Consider the following 19,876-nt stretch of genomic DNA (forward strand, 5'->3'; position numbering starts at 1 on the left):
TCCCACATAGAGTGTTTCATAGCAAGCTAAGCACCTCAGAAATGGTAGAAGCAGGATCCAGACAGAATTGAATGTTGTCTTTATGCAGGCTATTCCCTAGGGAATGAATTTTTCTGCTAATTTTGCCACTTACTTTATAAGGCTTGAATTTTATCTAAAAATAGAAATATTGCATTTCTGATATTCACAGTTAACTCTTTTTTAAAAGGCCTTAAATATTAATTTGGAGCAAGAATTAGAAGTTTAAGGTTAGGGTTATATGGAACCGGGATGGTAATGGAGAACCTCTCTGAGTATAGGTAAGAGCTACCATGGGAGACAGTATTTCATCAGACAATGGTGAGGTAGAACAGTGCTCTGTCTCCTTCAATCCTACCCTGTGGTTGATCAGTTACTTTACTAGTATTCCACTGACCTTGAGGTTCAGAGACTAGATGGTCAAGGTCCTGCGGCATTTGTTAAGGTTTTTAGTAAAGGACATCCCATGGCCATATTGGCTATATACCCTATGCTTGTCCATGAATGAAAACAGTCTGAAGTTTAGCCAGAGCTGTCACAGATGGGGACTCATGGAACTTTACCCTGACTGCCATGCAGACAGACTAGCTCACTATGCCAGTGACCAGCAATTCTTGAAACTGTTTTGTCCCTCATAAAGTCAAAGCTATGGTGCATGAATGTTGCAGGTGGTTGACTCTGTGGGCTCTGTAGCACATGTGAAAGCATTGAATGAAATGAAGTGACTGGGCATGGGTGACAGCAGCTCTCCAAGCAGACGAATCCTAAGCAGCGCGGGGAAGCCTTCCGAGTTATTTTAGAATAGCCAGACAGTTTACATAAATTCTGATGGACTTGAGGAAGCATATCTGACACCAAGGATTTAATGTCCAGAAATCAGAGGTTTGCTGAAGTTTCTACCTAATATTTAGCTTTTCTCAAAAAATGAACAAAAAACAAAACAAAAGAGCAGTTTGGGCCAGGTGTGGTTGCCTAGGCTTTTAATCCCAGCAGAGTCCAGCAAAGCTCTAAGTTCAAAGGCAGCCCGGTCTACTTAAAGAATTCTGGGTTAGCAGAGCCAACAGAGTGAGACTGTGTCTCTAAAACAAGCTAGCACGCACAGCAAGCTTGACAAACTCATCAATTTACTTCCTTTTTCACCATTTATTTTTCTCGGGAATGAAGCCACTTGCTACCATGAGAGGCTGCCTGAGAAACAGGAAACTGCTGACCATGCTGAAGCCAAATCACTGAGGACTGAGATTTGAAATTGGCATCTCGTCTGGGGGAAAAGCTCTTAAAAAATTGAATTTGTATCAAAAAGAAATGCAGAAGTGTGTCTAATTTACCCAGATCTCCCCAGATAGGCTACTTGAGCTCTTAGCTCTGGGGAGGTTCTTGTGTTAGCAGAGCACTTTAGCTCAGACAGTCAGAAGGGGCTTCTGTCTAAGCAAGGGGGTGGGGTTGCGTGTCTCTTTTTCCTGTTCATGCTGATTTATAGGAAACCCTTTCATAGAATGGTGTTTTCCTGTAAAGTGATCAGTCGTCCCCCAGGACACTCTTTATATTACTGGATACATACTCTACAAGAATCAGGCAGATATATTGTCAGTGTGTGATACACTCTTGGGGACGCAGTCTCTTCCTAACTGGAATGGCACACATTTTATGCTGTTGGTTAAAAAAGAACAATTATGACTATTGCCCCATTACTGTTTAAGGGTACACTGCATGCGTGTTTGTTATCTGACTGAAAACTCACAGACACTCAAGGTTTTCTAGAGTTGCAGCAGCCCTGTGCCCCTTCTTATTAATGTTCTGTTGATTTTAAGGTCATTTTGCATGATTTATCATCTCAAGAATAAGAGTTTGTTCCTTTTTGTGATTTTTTCCCCTAAAGTTCACTCCAAACAACTAAATCTTAAACTCTTGTAGTCCCTGGAAAAATATGTTTGAGCAATTTTAAGCAATTTATTAGTTTAATTTAGGTAAAATTATGTAAGAGCATAATTTAGTAGCCCTGTGCTTATCAAGAATTTCAGCACCCGTCCAGTAGACTGCCTGTGAGCTATGCACCATCGTAGCCATTATAGAAAGAGAACAACTTCAATAGTTGGCTGCTACTCCAGCAATTGCCTAGTCTTCGGAACTCTAGTTAGAACAGCTTCTCTTTATCTTTAGTATCAACTACAAAGCTTCAGACTTGAGGTGGCTGGGGTTGCCACATACTAAGCAGTGCCAGCAACGTATTGATGCAGGAGAGTGCTAGCAGTCTCTTACTACATTCAACAAGTTCTGAGGAAGAGTGTTTCATTTATTAGATGAAATAAATTTTCAATGTGTGATTTAAATTAGTAAGGCAACATAGTACTTTTAAGCAGTCATCAAATATTTATTTTGTTGGAATAGTTAAAGCCGGAATGCAAACAACAACCTTCCCTTAGAGCTCAAACTGCGGTACAAAGCTAGGTGTAGTAAGTTCTAGAATATGGTGGCTGGTGTCCCGAGCTAGAAGTCCTGCGAGTATGCATTAGTCTAAACATCTGCTTTTGTTTCCTGGCAAAGTATGGTAAGCTGTGCTGTACTATTCAGGGGCTCCCTGGCACTGCGGAGGAAAGCAGGGCTCTGTCGGCCCAGGGAGGCAGGGGAGTACCTCTTTTGGAACTTCTGAAAATCAAACAAGCAAACAAATCAACAAACCTAACCAAGCTATTCCACCACTTACAAAAATATCCCTTATTTATTTCAGGCTGTCTTCGGACCTTGATTTGTCTTTAGGTTCCAGATTTTTAAGAATGAATTAATTCCTACAGATAAGAAAGCAGCTACTGACAGCATAGATCTAAAGTGTTTGTAGGGGGAGCTAAGATTTGAAAGGAAACAACCTTCTCTTGCAGTTTCTTTGTCCTGTTTGATAGTGTGCCCTCTGAGGGAGGGGTGGAGAAGTACCTTGCCATGTCCCTCCGTACGCTGTGTGGAGGATGACACAGTCAAGCCGTGCAGTCAAGTCCAGGGCCCATGGGCACCGTGAGTCTCCTCAGGTGTTGCCGTCCCCCCTGCAATCCGACAGTGCAGTCGAGGGTTTGTTTAGTTTGGTTTTTAATGAGTTCTGTTTAGTAAAATTCAATCAGAAGCCCACGTCTTCTCCAAGTGTGAAAGGGGGGGTGCAACTGCCGGTCTCCAGGAAAGAGCTTAACTGCCCTGTTAGCTGACAGCCATGTCTTCTACTCTGCTGTAGCCTTCCATAGCACCTCCGATGTGCAGTTCTTTTAAGGAAAGGTGACTTGGAAGAATAGGATCCGTTTCAGTCAGTTAGGCATCCAAGGCTGCAGACGGTGACTGTGAAAAGTCTTTGTGAAGAATAAAAACACAAAATTTACAGAATTATTTGTATATACATCTTACTTAAAGAATAGTATTTTGTGGATGTGAATGTCACTTCTGTTTTTAAGTTAAGACGGTGTCTTTAAAAATTTAGAAGTATTGAAAACCTGAGACATTGCGGGCCTTGTTTTTTTATTGTTCCAAGTTCGTGGCAGTAGAGCACAGCACTTGATAACTGAAGGAAGTAAGATGGTAACAGCGATTTCCCAACTAGCGGTGAAAATTATGTGTCATAGAATTTATCCCACACTTTCCAGTGTCTGAAGCTGTCCTTTTACATACATTATCTCTAAGAATATTCATAAAGCTTCATTTTAGGAAATATACCATATATAGAAAATTTTAGAACAAAATTTTTAGATTGATTTGAACTTTCATAGCAAATGATAGCAATCCCACATCTTTCAAAGGCCACAGAATCTACCTGGTCGGTCGGTCTGTCTATCTATCTATCTATCTATCTATCTATCTATCTATCTATCTATCTCTACCTCTTGTGGTAATAATGAATTATGTATTAAAGTAAGTTTGAAAGAAAGAAGCCTACAGGACACTCCAGGCACTCATTCTGAGGTGATGCAAAGCAATGAGGAAGGAGAGAAAGCTGTCCACCACCTTCTGTGGGCTCGGCCTGTATTAACTGTATTAACAGAGACATTGAAATATGGCTAGAAAAATGGCTCAGGAAAAAGAAAACAATGGTCAGAAAAATAATAATAATAATAATGTAGAACCAGGCAGGCAAGCCTTCCTAGGGAAAGGTTATCTGTGCACTGGCAGTCAAGAAGAGACAACGACCAAGGAATAATATAACCAAGACTAATGACAAATTAATGGTCTCTACTAGAATCTTATACAATAAGGGAATAATGCCAGAGGGGTAGAATGAAGGAAGGCAAGTAAACTAGAAGACTGAAGATGCGGTGTGGAGAGATGTCTCAGTGACCAAGCACTGCTACTGTGCAAGCCTGAGGAGCTGAGTTCTAAGCTCCAGTACCCACATCTGAAACTGGGTTAGCTTTAATCCCAAGATCTGAGAGGAGGAGAATAGAGGGTCTCCACCAGCCTTATTCTATTAGAGACTTTGTCTTGAGGACATAAGGCAGAAGTGATAGAAAGGACACTGTCATCTGAACTACACATGTGCTCATATGCACACACACACACACAGACAGATGGACGGATAGACAGACAGACAGGCAGACAGACAGAAAGACAGAGAAGAAACAATGAAAAGTGCAAATGACACTTTGGGAGAAGCTTGAACTTCCTGGAACTTGTGTAAGGGAGAGGTCATGCCATGGCTTTGCTAATGAGGCAGCCCTTGGAGCTGAGGGGTTCTGTTTTCTTCAGAGTCCTGTGGGCTGCTCTATACCCCACTGGCAGAACTCATCTCTGTCTCAGGTCTCTCAGGCAAGGCTGATGTGACAAGTTCCTGAGCTCTCATTTCACAGTAGCACCGCAGCTGGACAGAAAGAACAAAGCCCAGCCCACTCACAGAGGCAGGCTTCGGAGACACGCACGAGAGGTTTAAGGAGGACGTCCTTAAACTAAAACCCCAACTACACAGTTGTTTTTGAAATAGCTTTACGGATATATTAGTATTTGTATTTAATTAAACAGAATTACGTTTATATTTTTAAAGACTGTCATAAACAGAATTAATTCAGTGACCAAGGAAAAGAGGGGGCTTAATAAATAATAATGTGTTTTTCATATCTGTTTCTGGATCTTACAGTATCTCATTTGATATTTTTCTTAATAAGGAAGGTATTGATTTAAAATGATGGAAAAATCCTGTTTTTTATTCCTTTATTGAATATTCATTTTTATTTTCAGGTCCTGCTATTGGATGTTACATTAATTAAAAGTAACGCCGTACTCTTCTATGGGCAGATTGGCATCTCCTCCCAGCCCTGCTTAGTCTGCTTTTCGCTAATTTTGTAATCTTTGTGAAAGGATTGGTTTGTTTAGGCTCAGAAAGCTCACATAGCCATACTTGACCAAATAACTGTTCACAAGGGTGCAGAAATGAAACAGACCCTTCTAGAACTAACAGTACATTGTAGGTCCAAGCTGTGTGAGTTCAGGGTTTTCTTGAGATTTGGTTACTCTGGAAAGTGTGCAGAGGTTTCCTTCAGATAGAAGGTTTATGGTTCACTCCATGCCGTTTATGGTCACTGTTTATTTAGTATAAAAATAAATTTCTGGTTCCTCATGCATAGAAGTTTGAACTCACAGTTTCTGGAATTTATTTAAATACTTTCTACCTTTTTGGTTGGATATAGATGTGAGCGGACAATAAGAAGTAATTTTAGATTGAAAGCTAGAAAGTGAAAATGCTAACAATCTTCTGACCAAGCAGTCCTGAATCAATATGCAGTATTATAAATTGAGCAAAAATGTATGGCTTATTGGAAAGGAGGCACTGTCACTTGTGACATGCACAGAGGTACTACAGCGTTGAGAGACTACAGCATGAGAGACTACAGCGTGAGAGACTACAGCGTGAGAGACTACAGTGTGAGAGACTACAGCTGTAGGAAAGGAGCGCTTGGAGCCGGTTTACAGGAAAGACTTCATGGCTGAGACAATAGGTTGAGATTAAGGTTCCCCAAGGGACACGGGGAACAGTATCCACTGAGGCTTGAGGAAACTAGGAAATGCACTCCACAAAGCCTTTCAGCCTCTTGCTCTAAGTAGCTAGCCTCTTGTGAGCCCATTTCTCAGTACTGCCAGGCAGCAGCAACACAGGGTCACACAACTTACTCTTTTCTGATGTATTTCCCTGTTCATACATGGTATGGCTGCCTTCATGGGGAATTATAATGTGCTGTACTCAGTGTACTGCTTACGGAGTTGTAGTTGGATGAATCATAGCGATGCATTCAGTTTTGTCACCACCACAGGCAGGTGTGTGTGTGTATCTGTGTGTGTGTGTGTCTGTGTGTGTGTATGTGTGTGTATCTGTGTGTATGTGTGTGTGTCTGTGTGTGTGCGTATGTGTATGTGTGTGTATGCGTGTATCTGTGTGTGTGTATCTGTGTGTGTGTGTCTGTGTATGTGCATATGTGTGTGTGTATGCGTGTATCTGTGTGTGTGTATCTGTGTGTGTGTCTGTGTGTGTGCATGTGTGTGTGTGTCTGTGTGTGTGTCTGTGTGTGTGTATCTGTGTGTGTGTCTGTGTGTGTGTATCTGTGTGTGTGTGTCTGTGTGTGTGCATGTGTGTGTGTGTGTCTGTGTGTGTGTATCTGTGTGTGTGTCTGTGTGTGTGTATCTGTGTGTGTGTCTGTGTGTGTGTATCTGTGTGTGTGTCTGTGTGTGTGCATGTGTGTGTGAGTGTGTGTATGTCTGTGTGTCTGTGTGTCTCTGTGTGTGTATGCGCACACAAGTGGCATGGGAGGGGCTGGAATAGTTAGCTCAGCATGTGCACATCCATCCATGAACTTATATTTCAATGTTTCCTTGCTGATAAGTGATTCTAAATTGTACCTACAGAATCCCAGGTTTGAACTTGACAGGAAAGGTGAGCTTATTTACATCAGAGCAGAACTTGATAGAGACACTGAATGCAGACAGCGGTGATCATCTGGGCAGTCTTCATGTCTGCAGTTTATTTCTCTACCCTTTGGTGGACAGGATCTTAGCACTTCTGTGATTGCTTCCCAGCTTTCATAATAATGTACTGTACACTGAGTTATCTCAAACCAGCACTAGAAATTGGTGGGTCAGAAATTAAACACAAGCCCGTGACTAACTCTGATTTTCATTCATTCATACATAGTACAGGCTCTGTCTTTTCTAGACTCAGACTTTAGCTGAATATTCTTTCTAAAGCATCCAGGTTGTTCTACAGTGTATATCTAAAGCAAAAGTTATTGAACTGAGTGACTAGGGTGCTCCAAATCATAAGCAAAAAGACTCTGTTTCTGAAACATTTCTTTCCACTGTGGCGCTAGACTACGGAAGTGAGGTGACCTGCTGGCTGTCACGTTTCGTGATCTGATGTTTCAAGTACACAACAAACATGGAAAATGTTCTGTAACACTTGGGTGGCTGCAGCTGTCATCTCATTTTTTCCTGGATTAAGTTTGGTCAAGAAAGAAACTGCCTCATTTTCTAGTTGTCATTTGCCCAGGAAGTGAAAGCAAATCGTAATGAGGGCGTCACAGCAGGAGAGCGCCTAACAAATGAGAGACACATTGACTGGCCAGCATGTCATTTCAGTGATAAATGTATTTTATACACTATGGTCAAAGTCACTCACTATTGTCCTTGGGTTCACGGCTGCCCAAAGTTTAAGTGAAATTCACATTCTAAACTGTTCAGACGATAAGTGCAAAGACAGTCAGTGCACAGAGCCTTACTGTTTAAAATGTCAGTAATGTACCTTATTTCTGTAAGTAAAATATACATTTTTTCCATCTTTATTAACTTGGGTATTTCTTATTTACATTACAATTGTTATTCCCCTTTCCCAGTTTCCATGCCAACATCCCCCTAACCCCTCCGCTTCCCATTCTATATGGGTGTTCCCCTCCCAATCCTCCCCCCATTATCGCCCTTCCCCCAACAATCCCGTTCACTGAGGGTCCAGCCATCACAGGACCAAGGGCTTCCCCTTCCACTGGTGCTCTTACTAGGCTATTCATTGCTACCTATGAGGTCAGAGTCCAGGGTCAGTCCATGTATAGTCTTTGGGTAGTGGCTTAGTCCCTGGAAGCTCTGGTTGGTTGGCATTGTTGTTCATATGGGGTCTAAAACCCCTTCAGCTCTTTCAGTCCTTTCTCTGATTCCTTCAATGGGGGTCCCATTCTCAGGTCAGTGGTTTGCTGCTGGCATTCACCTATGTATTTGCTGTATTCTGGCTGTGTCTCTCAGGAGAGATCTACATCCGGTCCCTGTCAGCCTGCATGTCTTTGCTTTATCCATCTTATCTAGTTTGGTGGCTGTATATGTGTGGGCCACATGTGGGGCAGGCTCTGAATGGGCGTTCCATCAGCCTCTGTTCTGACCTTTGCCTCCCTACCCCCTCCTAAGGGTATTCTTGTTCCCCTTTTAGAGAAGGAGTGAAGCATTCGCATTTTGGTCATCCACCTTGAGTTTTATGTGTTCTGTGCATCTAGGGTAATTCAAGCATTTGGGCTAATAGCCACTTATCAATGAGTGCATACCATGTGTGTTTTTCTGTGATTGGGTTGCCTCACTCAGGATGATATTTTCCAGTTCCATCCATTTGCCTACAAATTTCATAAGGTCATTGTTTTTGATAGCTGAGTAATATTCCATTGTGTAGATGTACCACATTTTCTGTATCCATCCTCTGTTGAAGGGCATCTGGGTTCTTTCCAGCTTCTGGCTATTATAAATAAGGCTGCTATGAACATAGTGGAGTATGTGTCTTTTTTATATGTTGGGGCATCTTTTGGTATATGCCCAAGAGAGGAATAGCTGGGTGCTCAGGTAGTTCAATGTCCAATGTGTTCTCTCTCTCTCTCCCTCCCTCTCTCTCTCTCTGGCACACGCACACGCACTCTCACATGCGCATGCACATGCACATATAATTTATAACCAGAAAATTACCAAGGTTTCTGATCTACTCTTACAGGAATCCCATACTTTAATACCTACTCAACGGTGTATTAAGAGGAGGTAAAAGAGTCTCCCTGGTTTTAGCTTAGAATTTAGGACAAAGAAAATGTCTAGAAGATTAGGACACGTAATCTTATCCTTTTCTGCATAGTCCATACAGTCTCTCGCCACTCATAAATAATACATTGATATGTCCCTTGTATATCTCAAAATGTAGGTTCCTACAGCAGGTACTTAGATTCCTGGTTCTGACAGCAGACACTTAGGTTCCTTTGGTCTGACATGGAATTGGAAATGTTTTCCTTCATTGAAACCGTTCCGAGTAGTGCTTAGGAGAGTGAACTGGCATTGTAAACCCTCAATTAGTAAGGATTCTCTAGGCTTTTAGAAGCCAGTCTAGAAATCATATCAGTGTCTATACCATTGTTTGAATGGATAACTGTGCAGAGTTCCAAACAAACTTAGGAATGCTTACTTGGTAACATACTACATAAAAATTTTCTCTAGTGTATGATTAATAAATAAATCATCAACTTGTGTGTATGAAGACATTGAGTGACAGTGTATATTCAGAAATACAAACAAAATAAATATAAGAAGAGTTTAGCTTATATTTAGCATAAAGTTAAGCTAGTATAACCCCATATTAACAGAAGGCTTTATTTCCTTTTAAAAGAATTGTCTCCTTTAAAATACCATACACCCTCTATTATTTCACATAGGTGACTAATGTCGTAATTTTCATCAACTTGACACACACCTAGGCATACCTGGGGAGAGGGATCTCATTTGACAATTGGCTCCATCACACTGGCCTGTGGATGTATCTTTCTTGATTGTTGATTGATATGGGGGTACCCAGCTCAGTGTGGACGGGGTCATCCCTGGTGACTCAGTAGCCTGGGCTGTGTAAGGAAACTAGCTGAGCAGGCCATGAGGAGCAAGCGAAGAGCAGCACTTCTCCATGCTGGCTGCTTCAGGTTCTAGGTCCAGGCTACTACCTTGAGTTCCTGTCTTGCTTTCCCTCATGATAGACTATAATCTGCAAGCTATTAGACTTCTTCTTTTCCAAGTTGCTTTTCATCATTGTAGAAACCAGACCAGAACAACTAGTCTCTATCCCAAGCCATAAAGGCAACTAAATATGCCGTATAAATGATGTCTCTTTATTGCTTCTGTTATAAGGCAAAGCATGGTTTTGGGGAAAACCACATTTCATATAGTGTTAAACTTGCTATTTTAACATTTAAAGTCACCTGACAACTCTGATTTTTGGAACAAATGCACTGTTTAAAAATTGTCACAGGGAACTTCAAAATTGCTCATTCTAGAAGGAAACTGATAAGTTGTGTGATTTTTTTTTTTTAATAGACGCCCTAACACAGAATTTAGAAAATGGGCTAGAGAAATGATTAGTAAGTAGAAAAACTTCTCTAGTGTATGATTAATAAATAAATGATCAAGTTGTGTATGTGAAGACATTGAGTGACAGTGTAAAAACATTTGCTGCACCAGCTTAGAGCCTTAACAGGTCTCTGGAACTCACGTTAAAAGTTAGAAGGAGAGTCCAGCATGCAGGTACACATTGTTAATCCAAGTCCTTAGAAGGGAGAGTCAGGCAGAGCTTTATGTTTGAGGCCAGCCTGGTCTACATAGCAAGTTCCAGGACAGCCTGAACTACATAGGGAGACCTTGTCTTTATTATAATCAAAAACAGGTAGAAGGAAAGAACCAACTCCACAAACTTGTCTTCCGTCACATCTCCATGCACCCCTTCCTCAACACATACACATCGTATACAGACTCTTCAAAGTACCTGAAAGGGCATATCCACTGAGGATTCCTTTTTCACAAGTACTTCTAAAAATAGTAGATGGGACTAGAAGTTAGCGCGCGCGCGCGCGCGTGTGTGTGTGTGTGTGTGTGTGTGTGTGTGTGTGTGTGTGTGTGTGTGTGTGTACGTGTGCGTGCGTGCGCATGCATGTCTCCTCGGCCAGGTGTAGAAGTAAATGTCTATAATTGAAGCACTCAGGAAGCTGAGGCAAAAAGATTCAGAGTTCAACACTAACCCACAGGACAGGCAGTCTAGAGGGAGCTCAGATTCCCAGCTGTCTTATAGACACGTGGCAGGCAGCACGCAGGGTCTACTGGCTCAGGCAACAGCAGTCAGTGACCGCCCCTGTCCTGGATTCAACTGCAAGAGTTTAAACCTCTGAACACAGAGCTGCGTGGCTTCTTCCCTGGGTCGGATGGAGGAAGACTGGGCTGGCTCGCAGACACCTCGGTCCAAGGAGGATGGTGGTTCTTCCACATCAGTCAGTATCTCTTCTCTACACGCCTCATTGTCAATGGTTTTCGTGGATCCATTCATTGTGTGTCCTCTGCAGGCAAAGAAAGGAAGCAGCTCTTAAGAAAAGAATAATTATAAAATTCACGGCCTGCCCCTTTCTTGCTGGACACACAAAATGTCTTACACGAAGGGAGCCCAGCCTTTTTTGTTGACTCAGTTCCTTTCCACAATCTTAGCCCCTTGGTGAGGTTGCATTGATGTGAAACTGACTTGAGGGTTGAAAATGGATATTTTTAAAAAAAATCTCTTTATCTTCCTTTCAGAAGGAGGTTGGGGTGGTGCTTTTTGATTGTATATTATGCCAAGTCTGGAATGAAAGTCAACCTGAACGGCATCTTCCTAGCAGGATGCACTAGAACTAATCAGTGAATTGGATTATTTTCTATCACTGTCTGATTGAAACAAATAGGCATTCAAGGAGAAGACAAGTATATTTGGTATCATTTGAACATCTTAATGGGAATAGACTTAAGGATAAATATAATAAAGTGAGCTACCATAAGTTTTATTATAAGATAGAAGCCAAGTAAATGGATTCTCTTCCTTTAACAAAACAGCACTAGCCCTTTTGTCCATTTGCAGTTACTAACAGTGATTTATACGCCATTTGGGGATAAACCAACTGACATTGATGAATTAAATGGTGTTTCAATATCTACATACTGATAATCCTTATGACATAAGCAATATAGCCTTTTGATTTTTCCTGTAGGGAATCATATTCTACTGGCTTGGAAATAGTGAATACGTAGTAAATGCTGATTCTTTTGCCTTTGTAATGAGGCATTACCAGTAACTTTAGGGTTCAGTTTTGCTCCTCATTAGGCAATGTGATTCCATTAAAGAAACAAAGTTTTAAGCATGCATGTCTCCTACATGTCCTGTATTTAAGAACATTAATATACCTCCCTCTATAGTTAATCTCAGCAAGAGGATGCTTAATTCACTTTCCATTGAAGTAAAGTTCTTTGAGAAATCTATAGGGAGTGATGATTACATATGCAGTATATTGCTAGAAGAAATTGTAGGAAAGTATCCAGTGTATTTTATATTGATTCTAGCTTATGATTCCATGAATTGATGAAACTAGGAGCAGAGCAGTATTGGTCATTGTGATCATTAGTAAAAGAATCTGCACATTAACGTGAAGAATGGAATATGTATGCATATATGCAAACAGATTCATGTTCATTTCAACTCGCTATTATCTTGCCTAGTTCCTAATGGTATGGCTTTTTTGTTTTTAGAATTACACTAGGAAAGTATTTAGTTTATTATACATTTACTATTGTGAAATGCAATAACAACAGATAACTGATAAAGCTCAAGATTAAGATAAAATTAGAAATATAATCTGTCTGTAAAAATATGTTTTATTGCTTAAAATTTTTAAAAGATGGCCTTTTGGCAACTTCCCAAGACTCTAAGAGAAAGGCTTGACCAGGTTCCAAGCAGTGGTTTTAAGTCCACTTGAGCCTCGTGACTGGCCACAGTCAGACGACCCACTGTTCGATGGTGTCATGATGTAAGCCTTTTTAGTAGCCACAGTGAGATGACCATCTGTTTAATGGATTTAAGTTTTTTAAAAACTACTTTTATAGGATATTCTTTTGTTTATTTACATTTCAAATGTCATCCCTTTCCCTGTTTCCCGTCTGTCTGTAAACCCCTATCCCATCTCCATCCTCCTGCTTCTATGAGGGTGTTCTCCCACCCTCCCACCCAACTTCCTGCCTCCCTGCCCTGACATTCCCCTACAATGGGGGATCAAACCTTGGCAGGACCAAGGGCTTCTCCTGCCATTGGTACTCAACAAGGCCAGCCTTTGCTACATATGCAGCTGGAGCCATCAGTCTGTCCATGTGTACTCTTTGGATAGTGGTTTAGTCCCTGGGAGCTCTGGTTGGTTGGTATTGTTGTTCTTATGGGGTTGCAAATGCCTTCAGCTCCTTCAATTCTTTCTCTAACTCCTCCAATGAGGACCCCATACTCAGTTCAATGGTTGGTTGCGAGCATCTGCCTCTGTGTTTGTCATGCCCTGGAAGAGCCTCTCAGGGGACAGCTATATCAGGCTCCTGTCAGATTGCACCTCTTGGCATCCCCAATAGTGACTGGGTTTAGTGGCTGTATGTATATAGGCTGAACAGGTGGGGCAGTCTCTGAATGGCCATTCCTTCAGTCTCTGCTCCAAACTTTGTCTCCGTATCTCCTCCTATGAATATTTTTGTTCCCCCTTCTAAGAACTGAAGCATCTACACTTTGGTCTTCCTTCTTGAGCTTCATGCGGTCTGTGGATTATATTTTGGGTAATCCAAGCTTTGGGGCTAATATCCACTTATCAGTGAGTGCACACCATGTGTATTTTTACTTCACTCAGGGTGATATTTTGTAGGTCCATCTATTTGCCTAATAATTTCATGAAGTCATTGTTTTTAATAGCTGAGTAGTACTCCACTGTATAAACATACCACATTTTCAGTATCCATTCCTCCGTTGAAGGGCATCTGGGTTCTTTGCGGCTTCTGAATATTATAAATAAGGCTGCGATGAACATAGTGGAGCACGTGTCCTTGTTATATGTTGGATCATATTTTTGATATATGCCCAGGAGTGGTATAGCTGGGTCCTCAGGTAGTACTATGTCCAGTTTATGGATTTAAGTTTAATGTCTACCTTAGTGACTTGCCAAACCTATCACTTATCTCTTGGAACAGATAAATGACTCAAATATCTGCTGAAGTTTTCCTTAGTTGGTTGTTTGGAAGAAAAGAACAGGGGACTCTTTTCCTTGGACATAATTCCATCTTTACTTTTGAACTCACCTGAAGTGGCTGTGTGTAAATGAGCCTTCCCTTGCCCAAAAAGGCAGGCTGGCTGTCTGTCTGTCTGTCTGTCTATCTTTGTTTCCTCTCTGCTATGAGCCTTACCAGCCTGTCATGAAATCTGTGACTTCCTGTGTTGGGATCCTGGAAAGACATGCAAGTCATATGTGGAGCTCTTTCCTTCTTTTTCCATTTCTGATTTGTCTGCTATAAATATGAATGTGTTAAAAACACCTACACGAGTGACCAGAGCTTGACCCACAGTGGCATTCGTGGTCATCATTAAATGGGATTAGTATCAATTAAGTGCCCATCTTGCTAGGCTTGCCTTTCCAGGACTCTATGCTTACTCCCTGGGCGTTCTCTGAATAGTGTGGCCAGCTCCAATCTATCTCTTGCTTCCATAGACCAGTGGGTGCTCATTCAGGCAATTTTTAACTTCAGGCATCTCCCATGTTTGTCCTTATAAAACATGAGGTGCATGCTTGTCCTCTTTGCTTGAAGCAGTGCATTCTGGGGTATGAATCCCCTGTGGAAGGCATAACTGGGTCTTCTGTGGACATGTGCAGCCACTGGGACAGAGCTCCCGAGTGTCCTCAGATCACATCTGCCTTACTACTCCAGATTCACCCCTGCTGCTCCTAAGGTAGACACTTCTTTCTCAGTCCCCAAGAAATTGGTGCCGTGACGTGTAGGCCATGCTCCTGTCTGTCTGTCTGTCTGTCCATCTATCTATCCATCTATCACTTTGTGTGTTTATCTATCTTTCTTTCTATCTATCATCTACCAATCTATCATCTATTTACTGTTTGCAAATACATGGTCAATTCTTTGTAAATCTTTTACATATTTATGGTAACAAATTTTTACCTAGTTTCATAATTTTTCTAACTTTGCTAAAAGTAACAAAATGTTTGGTTTGTGTCTCAACCACATAGATGAGAACAGAGTCATGGTGAGAGAAATGGGTAGGAAATATTTATTACTAGATGCAATATGAATAAGCACTGCTCACTCTAAATCTTGTCCCTCAGAGCTTTATTTTCATTGGGCAGTGGGTTGGAGCATTTGGTATTCTGTCTTCTGACTGGGATAAGTGCAGAATTTCTCACTCCGCCCAGCACTGCAAAAGTAGGTTTTTCTTCATCTCATCTCTGTGTTTTCCGTACATCAATACCTCTGGAAAAACACACATGACAAACACACATGACAAGGCATAGGTGCCCATCTGTACATAAAAGGCAGCCAGGCTACCTTCAGACACCTGGGAATGGCCTTTAGAGGTTAGCATCTGAGACTGGTTTGTGCCTCACAAGGATCCTCCATACCTGGGCATCGAATGGATGTGGGAGTTGAGTTTAAAGTCAGTTCAGGTGGAGTCTGCACCAATCCTTAAGTCCAGAGAATCTGAATGAAAGACAAGAGCAACATTTCATTATAATGGAGGCCAAAGCACATCCCAGGCAAGACGCTGATGACCTCAGTAGCTGTACCAGAGTGGATTGCAGAGTGTCTGCCCTGCTCCTGTCAGAGTGCCTCATCCACAAGAGACCTGTGTGTCAGCTGCAGCTATACTCTTGGACCCTCTGCAGGTCTCTTAGAGGCATCTCTGTGGGGAACCCAGTAGCATTATATCACATGCATGTACGTGTGTGTGTGTGTGCGTGCACTTGCATTTGTGGGCTGTTTGCATGTGTTTTCTTTCACCTGCTGTAAAGGAAAATCCTGCTTAGTCCAAAACAGACTTCTAAGAAATGTATATTCAAACTTGGTGTCTATCTGGACTTCAGACCATTTAGATAGAATCAGGCTGAAGGTGAGCAGACTCTGTATGCTGTATTTATTACTAGACACAAACAGCATAAATTAGGTTGTAATGACTGTTTCACCATTAAAGAAATGTGTCTACTAAACAAACTTTTCCTGACTACCTTACCCTTTCCCCCCTCCCCCAAAAAATATTGCCAGGAAGAATGTTTATGGCATCTGTTAGAGAAGCCATGTGTCCTGACGTGGAGCTTTCCTTCCTTCACATTGACCTTCTAGACGCCAGTCTCTGGAGAGCATGACGATGTCGGATGGACTGGCCAGATGTGTCCTGAAGGGGCAGTTGGGAGCCTGGTGCCTGACTGTCTGCGTTTAGCAGTGCTGCGTTTCCCAGGAAAGTGTGCTACCTGGCTGTTAGGTGTGACATCCTGTGCATGCCTGACTTAAAGTGAGTGGTCACTGCTAATTGAGGCAGGATGCTAATCTGAGCAGGTATTGCCTTCTGTGGGGGTATTCAAAGTGTTACTGCCCAGAACGTGCTCTGACTGCACTCAGCTGAATGTTGAGGCTTTCAAGACGGAACAATGTGTTCTTGGAAAAATTTGTAGTCTGGCTATGGTTTTAGTTGAATAATCAGATCCCAGAATATGGAGGAAATTGTTTTGAATGAAATATTTGCAATGAAAGGCCTGTATTCTATAGGTGAACTTGTCTAGTCCATAGGTCTGTATTCTATAGGTGAACATGTCTGCCCATAGGCTTGTATGCTATAGGTGAACGTGTCTCCCCATAGGCCTGTATGCTATAGGTGAACGTGTCTGGTCCTTAGATCAGTTCTTGTGTCAGTCTTACTCTAGCGAAGATCAAGTGTCCAAGCTGAATTAGCTGTGTGCGAGCCGGCCCCAGGTCTTGAGCAGCTCAGTTCACATGAGATATGGTTAGAAATCCAGACACAAACCTTAAACAGTCTGCAGGAAAACAGATTCGTCCACGTACAGGACTCGAGATCGAGTGGTAGTGCTTGCATCGTGTTCAAGACCCTGGGCTCAATCCACAGTGTAGAATGATGCTGATGCTGATGTGGTGATGCTGCTGATGGTGGTGGTGGTGGTGATGATGATGGTGATGGTGATGCTGATGATGGTGGTGGTGATGCTGATGGTGGTGGTGGTGATGCTGATGATGGTGGTGGTGATGCTGATGATGGTGGTGGTGGTGCTGCTGCTGCTGATGGTGGTGGTGATGATGATGATGGTGGTGGTGATGATGATGGTGGTGATAAATAATTTGTTTTTGATGACCCTCTATTATAAACCAAGGTTTCACCAATCATTTATCTTAACAAATATAGAGATTCAAATTGGCCCAAAGCAAGTGAGATATATTTGTTGTCTTTTGTTTTCCAGACCTCAGTACTAATCTTGAAAAATGAAAGTGCTTTTCCATTGAGTTCCTTAAGCTGGTCTTGTAGGTGCCAGAAGACATTTAATTTTTTTGAAAACTTCTCTCGTGATGTTCAATTGCACTGGTTTCCTTCAGTGCCTATTCAGTGCACGTACCCACAGCTCTACCTAGCACGCTTGTCCAGCACCATGGATAGCTCCCACACGTATTTAATGATGGCAGTCAGAGGTCTGTTTTCAAGCAACCTAGAATGCCTAGTGATGCTGATTCGGGCATAAACCGTTCTAAATTTTTAGGGAAGAGGTCATTTTAAAAAAACATTATACTTAAGCAGTTGAGTTATGTGATTGTTAACATTTGTGTGGTCATTCCTATTTAAACAAGCATAAGAAAAAATGTGAGTAACATTTGCTGAGTTTATTGTGTGCTAGGAATTGTGGTGGTTGCAGTAGCTATATTAGTTCATTTAATTGTCACAAAGCCCTCTGACACACATACAGTCACTATCACTATCATCATCCCTATACTATACATACGGAGACTCTGAGGCTAAATAATGTGACCCTGGTTCCACAGTGAATGAGGAGTGAGACAAACAGTGGGACTCAGTTCCCATACCCTCTGCTGCCTAAAGCCCAGCCGTGCATCACCAGAATAACATTCTTTGTTTGATCCCTTGAGCATCAAATCCAATGACAGGAAAGAAGATGCAAAGGCCATTAAGAAGTGCTCTGCTCATGTCTTTCTGTCTCCCTACTCTCTCTCACTCGAACTGTCAGATATGAATTATATAAAATTCCTTATAAAATGTACAGTATCTATGACCCAAATGACATCACAAGTCTGTGCCCACTGAGATTCATCCCCGATTCCATTACAGACAAAGGGAAGGCTCTGGGTGTTAGCTAGCGTAGTGAAGGTATGGCGGTTAAATGTTCAATGTGGCTAGCTTACACTGTTATTCTAATGTCCTTAGCATGTAATATTTTCTATAAATGTTAACCTCATCAGATGAGTGCATTTTTTATCGGTAAGGACCTTTTATCAGATACATTGCTCTAAAATACACCTTCCATTTCATTATTCATGGTTAAATCAATGATAGCTTTTGGCACAGGTTCAAGGCTGTCCCTGTAAACATGATTTATATGTGTCCATATCTCCAGTGTGTACATGTGTACACACACGTGTACAGTGTGTAATTGTAGCTGTATATGGTTGAATGGAGTGTTATTGCTATCAAATTAAGGATAAAACATGAAAATTGCATAATTATTAAGGAGTTGAAATTAGCCTTTAACTTGTTTCAGAGTAAGGAGATTACAATATAGTTTTGCTTGGCTTTCACTTCAGATAAACAAGTTCCTGGGTAATTTTTTGGTGATTCTTTTTGTTTGTTTGTTTAAATTAGTCAGGGTTCACTAGAGGAACAGAACAGACAGGATGAGTCTCTGTCCCTACATGAAGGGATTTATTAGAGAGGTTCACAGACTGTGGTCCAGCTAGCCCAACAATGGTTGTCTACCAATGGAAGATTCAAGAATCCAGTAGCTATTCAGTCCACACCATTGGATGTGTCAGCCTGTCTTCAGTATACACCAAAATCCCCAAAAAACTACGCTCTAATACCAGTGACAGAATGGGCTTGTGAGCCAGGGCATGTAGTCAAAGAGAGCGTTCATCTTTCTTCCTCATCCTCTTCTTAGGCTGCCAGCAGAAGGTGTGGTCCAGATTAAGGTGAATCTTCCCAGCTCAAAAGATTTGTATTAAAGGTGTCTTCCCACTTCAAAGATCTAGATTAGAAGCCAGTCCTCCTACTTAATTTAAAAAGAAAAAAGACAAAAGCTCCTACAAGTATACCCAGCCATTTGGCTTTTAGTTAATTCCAGATGTAGTCCAGTTTATAGGTAAGAGTAAGCCATGGTCACCTTTCTCATTGATTGCAAAATTACAGCCTTTAATGTAAAAAATTATAACTCTGGTTTGTCCACTAATATGCACCTTCTCTTTGGGCTCATATGCGTTCAAAGTGTGGAAGACAAACCCACTCCTTGAAATAAGATTAATGCTATTATATACATGAAGAATTTGTTCACTGTTTTATTTTTATAACTTGACTTTATAAATACAGAATGTTGCAGTTCGAGGTATCCAGTATCTGTGATGTTACCTGTTCAACATTGAGTTTGTTCACAGAAGTGCTTGTACTCTATGGAAAGCATGTCACTGATGACCCATGAATTTCATTTCAGACAATCCACGGACACAAGGGACCTATCACTGCAGTGTCCTTTGCTCCTGATGGGCGTTACCTTGCCACCTACTCAAACACTGACAGCCACATTTCTTTCTGGCAGGTAAGCATGTCTTAAATACTTTATGTTCTTTGGTGAGAAGGTCTCCGTGTCGGGCCTCTTTCCCAGCCTCCCTCTGGCCCTTCCTTCCTCCCTTACACCAATGCTGAGTGTCCAGTTGCTGGTTGTGTGCTCAGCACTAACTTGCAGGATGCTGAGAACACAGCAATCTGGCCAAGAAGGAGCACGGGCTCGCACAGGGCTTC

General features: G+C 41.7%; 1 protein-coding gene across 5 annotated transcripts in view; it reads left to right on the forward strand.

Annotated features, from left to right (window-relative positions):
- The window catches only part of Wdr7 (WD repeat domain 7), a 283,068-nt gene that overhangs the window by 254,524 nt on the left and 8,668 nt on the right, over window positions 1–19,876 (forward strand). For all 5 annotated transcript variants that reach the window (XM_017601032.3, NM_023975.2, NM_001395078.1 and 2 more), the window contains one exon: window positions 19,569–19,673. In XM_017601032.3, the coding sequence (XP_017456521.1) occupies window positions 19,569–19,673 (105 nt within the window). The remainder of the gene's footprint in view (window positions 1–19,568; window positions 19,674–19,876) is intronic.

The sequence above is a fragment of the Rattus norvegicus genome, chromosome 18, assembly GCF_036323735.1.
Source record: "Rattus norvegicus strain BN/NHsdMcwi chromosome 18, GRCr8, whole genome shotgun sequence".
NCBI classification, from domain to species: Eukaryota; Metazoa; Chordata; class Mammalia; order Rodentia; family Muridae; genus Rattus; species Rattus norvegicus.